General features: G+C 39.9%; 1 protein-coding gene across 1 annotated transcript; it reads right to left on the reverse strand.

The window, feature by feature from the left end:
- Positions 1-3,079: 3,079 nt before the first annotated feature.
- On the reverse strand, positions 3,080-9,091 carry LOC109932559 (rho-related GTP-binding protein RhoN-like; the record flags this gene model as incomplete). Its single annotated transcript, XM_048592951.1, has 2 exons — positions 3,080-5,006; positions 8,957-9,091. Coding segments are annotated over 2 exons (384 nt in total), but the record flags the coding sequence as incomplete, so codon positions are not given.
- Between the last annotated feature and the right edge of the window lie 2,132 nt (positions 9,092-11,223).

Genomic DNA, 11,223 nt, shown 5'->3' on the forward strand with positions numbered 1-11,223 from the left:
AAGGGGCAATTAAGGACGAACATCTATTGCAGGTCTTGCCAATAACATCCACCTCCCTCGAAAAAATATTAAGTGACACTGTGGAAACTTTAAAACATTACGGCCAGTGATTAATTTTTCCCACCAATTAATATACGCAAGCCGCCTAATAAAATTGGGGAACTGTGAAAAAATTTTCCAGCGACTCGCATCGCAAGTAATTTAAATCAGACAACTTGATTCTTATCTTTGAGCTACATCACTGAAGGCACCAATGTGATCAAAAATAATAATAGTTAGTTAGCTTAAAGTGACATGGAGACAGAATGTATGTACTGTAACAGTTACATTGGAGAAAGAAAACTGAAAGGCTTCACAGCATGACTTTAGCATGTAGATGGTCAGCAAGCATTTACGGTGTTAAAGGCACATTCCTGTACAATAAGCAAACTAAGCCTCCCTCATGTCCCCAGGTCTGCACATTTTGGGCCCTAGGGAGGGGCCCTTATGGATTCTTGTAGACCTCCTACTCTTGAAAACGATTACTTTTCATGACCAGAGTTTATAAGTCAGATTTTTTTTAAATGGCCAATATTGGAAAGGATTTGCAAAAAATTTAGACAATGCTCAGTCCTTCGAAAATTGTGCGAGGATATCATTGTTCATTGTCAGAACTCAAGTATTTTTCTGGCTTGAATTGGAGTCAAAACCTTTAGCAAGCTTTCGGAATGGAATGGGCAGTCTCTGCAGAAGCTGTCAGCACAAGGTGGAGACTGTATTTGTGACAAGCTGACAGAAGACACTCATGACTGCCTTGAATTTTTCGCTGAACATCAGTAAGAAATGTATTAACATTTGCATGAAATTCCTTTGCCTGATACATTAAAGTGTTTATTTTAAATGGTATATTCTCCTTGCTAGAATAGCAGGCAGCGTAATTACGGACATGACATTAATGCATTCGGGCTGAAATCTCATGTTGAAGCTTCTGTGCACAAAGGGTTTAAATACCTTCTATTGATGATATCAGTGGAAAATCTGCTGATACAAAGTGAGCATTCCACCTTTAACACGGTGATGTTACACTAAGGGCACATTTGCACAAAAAGTGCTCTTTTTACAGTGGGGTTCAGCGGTAGCGCACGCACAGCTCTGAATCAGATGGAATTTCTGACAGATATGGTACAAAATTATAAGAAAGAGGAATCATATACTGCTTCACCTTAGAGTCAGTTCAAATCTTGGTTTACACCTGAGTTACCCTTCAGATTGAGCAGCACTGCAATGTCATTTCAGCTTCAAATGAGAGCTAAACCTGTAGAATGTGAACATAGTCCAGATAACCCAATTAACTTGGCAATGAAACTAATTGAAAGATATGGTACTTTCAGTAAAATAATGTAAATAACGCAGAAGAGTGACAACAAAGTAAAACAAAAATCAGGTTGTTAGATCATTTTTAATAAATGACTTTGAATTAAAAAGGAACAGACTACACAATTATGAACAAGAGGAATTTAACCCTCCTAGAAGTTCAGATTTTGTTGAAAGATTGATGTTAAGATCGATTGGCTCCTGTAAGCGAGGAGTGAAGAAATGGAATTTTGCCTTTGACTGACCCATTATTAAATCAAGCCTGAGCACACAGTCAGAAAGGACACTAATCAAATTGAATCCCTTCCATTTGAGAAGCATTTAATTGCCATTTGGACTGATTCAGGTTGGCAGTGCCTCCAGACAAAGTGAAAGGGAAAGCTTTCAATGTGGGCAAAATCTTTCACAATGACAGAAATTCAGACACTGCAGTACTGCAAGATTCAGGCTATAGCAGATGAAAAATACAAGTACTTTGAAAATGCTGCTCCTTCTTGATCAAGAGGGTAGTATACTCTAACTCAATATGCACCACAAGGCCAAAGTAACTGACATCTCAAAGATGTGAGTTTAGTGAGATGACTGTGATTTCATGAATTGATTAAAAACACTCAAATTTAATAAAATTATTCCACTATACGACATGAGGCTATCCATGAGGGCTCAGCTCCTCTATCATATTTTGAGGTAGATTTCTACAGTAATCAAAAGGTTTCTCAACTGGGGCACAGACTGTGAAATCTGGATAGATGTGGGGGAGGTTAGTTTGACTTGTGGAAGCATTAATTTATTCCTTATGAATGGGCTGAGGATTTCACTTCGGGTATCTCACAGTGCAAACCACCACATTGGTTACCTGGTAAAACCATTCCACTTCAGTTTAAAGTGGTCATGGCTTGACACGTGTTGCATTGGCAAGTGTTAGACACGGCTGCCCTTATCTGCTACCTGTACCAACCCAGATGGATTGACATTCTGTTGGTTTATCTTCATTACCACACTCTGCTTTAACAGAGCAGTTTTACAGTAAACGCACTCCACTTTCCCAGGGCAAGTGCCAACAGGTACGTGCCTGTTTCATCAGTTCATAATGAGTGATCACAATGGAATGTACATTTAGATGAGTTTTAATGTACCATGGATAATCAGCATTGTGCTAAGGGGATATTCAAACATAGCAAGAATAATACATACCTGGGAGTGGCTTTAGAGTGTCATGCAAATCAAAACTGGATTTCCTGCATTAGCTAGAGATGGGGAGGGAGAGATGATGAAGGTCTGTTGGGGCTCCCCCTTCCTATTGCAAAGAAGAGACTTTGGAATTAAAATGTTGACTCAGTGTCTCTTCTCAGCAGAGCTGCTGAGTTTTGCTAGCATTTGCTGTTTTTATTTCAGATTTCCAGCATCCGCAGTATTTGCGTTTATTTCCCCTCCAGTGGGTGCTGTTGGAACACTGACCTGTACTGATGCTGGATAGAAGCAGGAAATAGGTCCTAGTGCGTTGCCCTCTCATCCACCCAGCCTGTCAAGTCGCACAGAGTAAATGCTCCCGCAGAAAGAGGAAGCATTTTGGCTAAATACACAAGAGCCCATGATGCAAGTGAAACCCAGTCCCAGCTTAGGTCAGCACCATCAACCACAAGAGGAGAAAAGTGCCAAACCTAATAAGAAAAAGGCTGTAATTCACTACTTTCTACAGAGTGACATGAAAAGAGAAAATGCTGGATGTATTCCACTGTTATTTTATTGAAGGTGTGTTTTGTTTAATTAAATGACAGTTTCTGCTATCAAGCAATATACAGTGAATCAACAGTTCTGAGGCTTAAAATGTATTTCTGTTTCAAAGATATGGTTTGACCTGGAAACACCATTAGTTGACAAGACCTATTACAGTAGAACAAGAATTCTTCAGTTACTGGTTCACTAATTGGTAACACATCATCTGATTTTGAGAGTGATGGAATTATTTATTGTAAAATGAAAAAATACTGAAGCAATTCAAGATGGGCTGACACACTATGCAGGCTGAGTCAGTCTCATACCTGACCACTCTCAGCAGTGGAGGTTACAATCAGCTCTGTCTCGCCACATGCCCTTGAGGAGAATGACAACATGGTTTGATAGTCAGCTCATGTGCATTATGAAGTGATCACACAATTTCATCCCAGTGCAGCAAACCCAGTGACAACTATCACAGGAAGCTTAGGTTACATGTAAGGTCATCTTTGATTTTTCCTTCGGTTACACTTGTGCTACAGAAGTGCTCATGGGCAAATTATATCAATGTAGCTCTTTTAAACCGGAGTTGCCCATTGGCTATTTCTAACAAGTAATGTGTTGGCCACTTAGAGGTCTGTCTTCAAAAAGGGCCATTCACAAATGCCAGTTGCTGATACAAATCTGATCCTTGCCCTAGAAATTCAGAGAGTCTGACGAGGTGTATTACTTGGGGACAAAATCATCAATTCACAACGAATCGATTAATGCAATGTATTCTGATACTGGACCTGTCTAAATCGTAGGTATTGAGCATACGATTGAGAAAGAAAATATATACCGCAGCCGTGATTCTGTTCACCTAGTGTCTCATTTAGAATAGAAATTTCAAATCACTAATATTTTGATTGAGATGTACTGCTACAGAAAATCTACCCTGATCCCGAAACATTTGGAAGGAGAGCTAATTTAAGGCAAAACCTTTAATACTCGGGACTCACCCCAATACAAAGTGTAATTTTTCTGTAGGTCAGTGTAGGCTAGTACAGGATTAGCAGCAAGCTTTCCACTATTGAGTTATGAAGGCACAGTCACACCAGAGGGAAGGTTCAGTCCTTTTTGCAAGTTCTTTATCATTTTGAAGAATACTAATCCATTAGGAGACTTCACAATGATAAAACTTGCACAAAATTCTCTATCAGAGTCTATGCAAGTTCAATAAAACTATGGATGTAAATGCTTAAATTCTGAAGATAATGAAATAATTGTGACATTATAGTTTGTTTATTTGTTAGAGCCCAATAGAGTTTGTCTTAAAAGGCAATACTCAAAGTGAGTGTCATAGATTTTTACTACACAACACAAAAAAAAGCTATCGCTCCCATAGTCCTCGTAGAAATCCAGCTCTCAATACAAACAGCCCACATCTCCCTTAGCAATACAGTTTCACAAACATTCAAACACTTGGTTAATCATCCTCTTCATTAGTTCCTTTCCACAAGAAGCCAACACAATCTGCAAGCCTCATAAATAAGCAACAGCTCTCTGGATTCAGAAATAGCCAGTTTTGAGGCCTAGGCTGAAGGAAAAGCCTTAGCCGACCTTGGACTAGGCAACAATCCTGTTGCTTCTGTGCCAGTTTACTGTACAAAATGCACAATAAATACAAATAATGATAAGTTCGTTCTTCACATCACGGAGCAACTTTTAGCCCGGTCCTTTCTGATCTCGGAGTCATCCAGTAAGTCAGTCCTCCCAGGCATTTGCGACACTCTCTTTAATCCTCGCTTAGAATTGCTGCGTTTCAGATTTTTCTGCATCTTATTTACAGAAGCCAGGGTCGTAACATGAAATACATCACGGACACTGTTCTCGGAAACTTTAGATGAACATTCCACATAGGCTGTTGCTCCTATTTGGCGAGCCACTGTACTGCCCTATAAAGAGATGGAGGGGTCAGGGAGATGGGGAGGGGAGAAAACCATAATGTCAACCTTCACTGCATAAAGAAAAGCATGAAATGTGTGCTTCACATTTAATTAACCTTCATCCATTATGTTGTCCAATACAAGTAATTTGAGCACAGCATGAAATGGCATCCAAGCAGCATTAATTCAAGCGCATGTCAAAATAGCTGAAGTAAAGCTTAGGTTCGCTGTGTTTTAAATGCTGCTTTAGGAATTGGATGACCTTTGCGTTTTTCTTTGAGAGAACAGAAGTTCACTTGTGAGAAACGTATTATGGTGAAAATCCAGATTAAGGCAAGCTGAGTCTTTCCCTCCCAATGTCCTATTGCTCTTGTTCTGCCCTTCCATGCAAGGAGCAATCCACATAAGGAGTACTGAGGAACCATTTAACTTTTGTTACCAAGTGTAGTTCTGTGCTCTTGGGTACGGGGAGTAAAAGTAAGGGCTTTGTGAGGGTTAACACCAATTAAAAGGCTCTAAACAGAATCATTGCCTTTTTCACATGATTAAGAAAACTTTAATGACTGCATTTTGACAGAACAAATGAAAAGGAATGAATGTTTATAAATGGGAATTACTGATGTTGTCAATAGATTACAATGAAGTTTTATTTGTATAAATCTTTTCTATAAATCTTACGTACATTCAAATTATTGCTCAAATCCATGAAAAAGAAAGTTAATGGCTATTGTGGGAACTGTTAATGTGAAAAGGTAGAACTTACTCTAAACCAGACAGTTAGTTTGTTAAAGGCGTGCTGGAGTGTGAATAAGTCAAAGCTTCTGTGCAAAAAGATTTGTGCAGGGTGTAACAATATTATTATAATTAGGGGCACAAACAGCCACTTGTGAATGAACATGTATTGGTGCAGCTGCTAGAGTTGAGGATACTGGAATGCAAAATCGTCACATACTTAGTTTAATTGCAACAGAACCAATTCTTCATTCACAGTTTGTACATTGTGTTGTTTTATGAAGTTTCACAGATAGAAATCAAGCAGAAAAAGCCCCATAACAAATGGATTGTGAATAGAGATGTCACTACACAGTGTTTGGGACTTGGAGAAAGAAGAAGTTACTGAATACAGAAGGTGTTACCACCCAACTATTGGTTGCTGTTTAGCCTTCAGGAAATCAGCAATCAAGTCAAAACTTTTACAAAAACTACTGATGTGCAAAATGACACCATCCACTGAGATGGAAAAAATACAGAACTCCAACATAATGTGGGAGTAATGGACTAACTTTTTTCAAAGAGGAGGTATAAGGATGACAGGCTGAATGGCCTCCTTGTCTGCTGCAAGATTGTAATGATAGTCTTTTGCAAAACTGGTGAAAGTTATTGCAAAAGACTAACAGAAACAGAGACAGACAAAATAGAAACGGAATAGGCATTCAGCCCTTCCAGCGTGCTCTGATCACGAGTGATCATCCAACTCAGTCCCCTGTTCCTACTTTCTCCCCATACCCTTTGATCCCTTAGCCCCAAGAGCTATATTTAATTCCTTCTCAAAAACATTTAATGTTTTGACCTCAAATTGCTTTCTTTGGCACAGGTACACCACTCTCTGGGTGAAAGTTTCTTCTCATCTTAGTCCTATATGGCCTACTCCATATCCTTAGACTGTGAAATGTGGTTCTGGACTTCCTCGGACATCGGGAACATCCTTCCTGCATTTGCTCTATCCAGTTCTAATCTAATCATGTGGTTTGGATAAGTCTCATCTTTAAACAAACGTGAAAGAGATTGAAGGAAGTTCCGGGATGGAACGTGGTTAAAAGGCTGGGAATGTACTTCAGAGAAGTTCATTCTACGAATCTACTTGTGAAAGATGGAGTTAGTGGTGGTCACGATCACTGGTTCCTTTGTTCTCCTCCATGCTGTTTTATCAGCATGGGGTTGGATTCAGAAAGATTGTGAGGACAGTGATAGCATTGTGGTTTCTCAGATTATTGAATGCAGGGACACAGGCAGAATTAAGTCTAGCAGTTCATGCTCCCAGTAGCATTTCAGCTCCAGAAATGCATGCATTTTCCAATGAAAAAGTGACTTAGATGTCCAGGGAACTATAAGTACATTGTAAAAAAAAATTTTATGGGCACCAACTGAAATGTCACCACTTTATAGATTAGCCCTCTGAGCATGCAAGGTCCTCCACAGCTTTCAAAGGACGCATGCACTTTCTGTCATCTAGCAGCTGTGATGGGTGATTTATAATGTATTTCAAACAGTGATAAAGTGTATAGAACCAACAAGGTCTTCACTAGGCTCAAGCAGACAGTTAGCATTCCCATCCTCTTACGAAAATCACCCATTACTCTGTGGTGCATCTTATTAACACAGATTCCTATGTTTTTAACAACATGCCCTTGCACATCCACAGCACACTATTTTCTCCTGTCTCGCCATCTATCTCATTTAAATCAAAGTTGTGGCCTGGTTACAGTACAGGAGGGTATTTGGCCCATCCTACTTGTGCCAGCTGTCTGAAAGAGCACCTCATCTAATTCCATAATAAACACAAAATACTGCAGATGCTAGAATTAAAGCAGAGAGTGCTGGACAAATTCAACAGGCCCTGAGACAGACACAGAATTAACTTTGATTCCAGTATCAGTCTTCTCTTTCATGTCAGCAGCTCTCGATGTGGAGATCAAGTGGAGGGAGAGTATTGAAGACAGGTAAAAGGGTCCGCACAGGAGGGAGGGAATTTCTATCCAAAGAAGTGGGCTCGAAGGCAAAGGAAGGAGTTTAACATCATGTCATCGCCAGAATTTATTGAGGTGAGGTTATAAAAGGCTAAAACTTTTGCTGAGTATAGATCATTCATCGTCAGAGAGGGGAAGGTCAGAGGATATAGTCAATACAAAGCACAGGGTGGCATTAGAGGAAGGGATGGAGTCAGAGGGAAGGGGAGGGGAGGAAAATCCAGAGGGGCATCGGTACCTGTGAAGGGTTATATTAGTGCCAAAACATTAACTCTGTTTCTCTTCCAGACCTGCTGAGTTTGTCCCCACTGTTTCTATTTCATCTAATCCCATATCCTGGTCTTTTCTCCATAGCACTGAAAATGTCTTTTCTCTGACAGTTAACTAATTCTGTTTTGAATGCCTCAATTGAATCTGCTCCCACTCCCTCTAAGGCAGGGCATTCAAAATCCAAACCACTTGCTGTGTAATACCAGTTTATTGTCCCCTCTCATCACTCCTGTTTCTTTTAACCAATGACCTTGCATTAACAGTTTGTTCTTGATCTTTGAGCCAATAGCAGCAGTTTCTTAATGCTATCCAGCCCCACTGTGATTTGGAAAACCTCCATGAAATCTCCCCTTTCTCTTCTCTTCCCCAAGGACGCATGGGGAGGTGATTGGTGTAGTAGGAATGTCACTGGACTAACCATCCAAACCCTAGGCTAGTTTTCTGTGGCATCAGTCTGAATCACACCACGACAGATGGCCAAATTTGAATTCAATTTTTTAAAAATCTGGAATTAAAAAAACACTTTCCTCATGACATGTAACCACTGTCAATTGTGTCCTTTAGAGAAGGAAATCTTCTGTCCTTATCTGGCCTGGTCCACATGTGACTCCAGATCCACAGCAATGTATTGATTCTTAACTGCCCTCTGGGCACTTAGGGATGAACATTAAATGCTGTCTCAAACACATCCCATGAATGAATAACTTAAAATTAAAAAACAGCCTCAGTTACTCCAATTTACCCATATAGCTGAAGCTTCTCATCCCTGGAGCCACTCTTGAGAATCTTTCCCGCACTCTCTTGCCTTCACATATTTCCTGAATGTGCTATTTTTCCTGAATGAAACTCATGTTAACTTCATGGAGGCAAATGATACCAATACAGTCGGGGTTCAGACCATCTCAAATATAGGAAGAGGGAGAGAAATGAATGCTCTGGTACCTGTTCGTGTGTAACTGGAATAAGCCTTTGCTTTGAAAGTTCCCTCAGCACATTCAGATCTGTCCTCATGTCGATCTTACACCCGACCACCAGCACTTTAGCACTGGGACAGAATTCTTGGGTCTCGCTTTGCCACTAGGAACAAAAGAGCCATAAATGTCACATTGCTCTGCCTGATACAATGAGATCATCTTAAACTTTTCGCAAACATAAAAAGCTATTTGCTGACTTTCTAAAGGCTATCCCTGCTGACACCTGATGGGAGGAAACGTCAAAAGGTTACAGGGAAAGGGGAGGAAAGTGGATGTAAGGAATATCTAATTAGCTGGTGATCCTATTAACTGCTGGAGCAAGCCTGATAGGCCGAATGGCCTACTCTTGTTCCTATTTCTCATGGTCATATGGTCTGGCAGCGACACACCAGCAGCAATAAATCTCAAATATATTCTTAAGTGATAAATAGCTAACAAAACTATAAGCACAAAAAGGAACTGAATGAACATATACAGTGGTTAATTGAAAAAAAGAGGTCATGCAAAGTAAACTTTATTGTAATTTTTTTTTTAAATGCCTGAATACATATACACAGACTGAAAACTTCAGTTCTGCACGCGCAGGTGGCAAATATATTGATGTCAGCAAACATTCTGTTTCCTTAATCTTTTTAAGATGACTGATTTTCAGAAATGTAATGGATCATCTGCTGGCCATAGCACATGGGACACCGCTTACTCTGTTGTGAGAACATTCTGCAAAGTACCTTTCAAGTTTTGAAAACATGTGTCGCAGCCACATGTGTATGGTCAGTTTCTAAAGGTCCAAGACCCCCTAGCTATAGCAGAAGACACAAGTCAAGATCACTGTGGAGACTGGAAAAACGATCAGCTCATTACAAGAGAGACAGAAAAAAAAAATCAGCCAACAACCAATTCTAGATCAACAAATCCAACAAAGGAGACATTTGTCTGAACAGAACAAGAGCAAGCAATGAGACTGTGGAACACACCACTGCAAGGAGCAGTGGTGATCAATAACATGGATGCATTTAAAGAGAAAAGTCTATTCAAACACAAGAGAGAAAAAGATAATGTTATTGTTGATAGAATGAGATAGAGGAGGATGGGAGTCAATTTCTGTGGAGAATAAATGCTAGCATGGATGATACTAATTGGAAGTATAGATTTTGCAGTTTAATGAGCAACTTTAATTGCTGATTGTATTTTTATAAAGTTTGAAGAGTGAGAGAGAATGAGTGAATTTGTCTGAAGCAATTACACTGCCTCGTCTAATTAAGACTTGTTGCATTTCTACTGACTTAACATGGATGTTTATACAATTGTACCGGTCAGATATTCCTGCCTGAAATACATCAGGCTAATTAACCCTTTAAACATCAAAGCTTATCAAAAAAAAACACTTCTACAATTATCCCTAACAGGGCAGTGAGATGCACGTGGGTGGGTCACCTATCCTGTGTTTCACTCTGCACACTGATCACTACCCATCCCCCCTCTGCCACACAGATTGTGAAAAGTAACACATGAGATTTTGAAAATCAACCTTCTAACATTTTGAGCGACTTCTTTAGATCCTTAAGAGATTTATATAAAATATGCACAAACAGTACAGGGCTTGGATAGAAAAAGTTTTTAAAAATGGGCTTGAACCAAACCATACACATCTTTTGTGGAATAGTCGCACAGCTGAAGTTGATAGGTGACTGAGTAATGGCTTCACCATTAGATATCATTTATATTTGCTTTTATGTAATATTAGGAAAAGGTTTAAAATGAAGTGACTGCCGTTATGAAGATGCTTTTCTCTAACGCTACTTTCTCATTACACACATTTTAGGATGTCAATTGCATTACTCGCGTCCACAGGGGGCCGTGCACAATGAACCCTGACCTGGATAATGACCCGAGCCTCAATTGTCCTGCCTTTTTGGTTCCCATAAGTGTTGACAGTTCAGGAAGCTGCAAAAGGATTAGAGTTACTGTGACCCCCTAGACAGGGGACACTAGAGTCAGGAATTTGGCAAGATCACGGATCATTTATAGAGCAGTTGATTTGTGACTGCTGGGTGCCTGACCTCCCTTCTCCACACTCCTCATCATTTTCTTTTAGTCCCGAGTAGCTTGGCCTTCAAACAGCTACACAGAGACTCACTTCTTTGACCCATTGTCAGATTAGCAGTTCATTGGACATTGTGTGGGAAACTGCATCAAGGCATGTCATAGCAAGCAATCATGTGTGAACATAAATGA

The sequence above is a fragment of the Rhincodon typus genome, unplaced genomic scaffold (assembly GCF_021869965.1).
Source record: "Rhincodon typus isolate 14 unplaced genomic scaffold, sRhiTyp1.1 hic_rhity00002096, whole genome shotgun sequence".
Lineage (NCBI taxonomy): Eukaryota > Metazoa > Chordata > Chondrichthyes > Orectolobiformes > Rhincodontidae > Rhincodon > Rhincodon typus.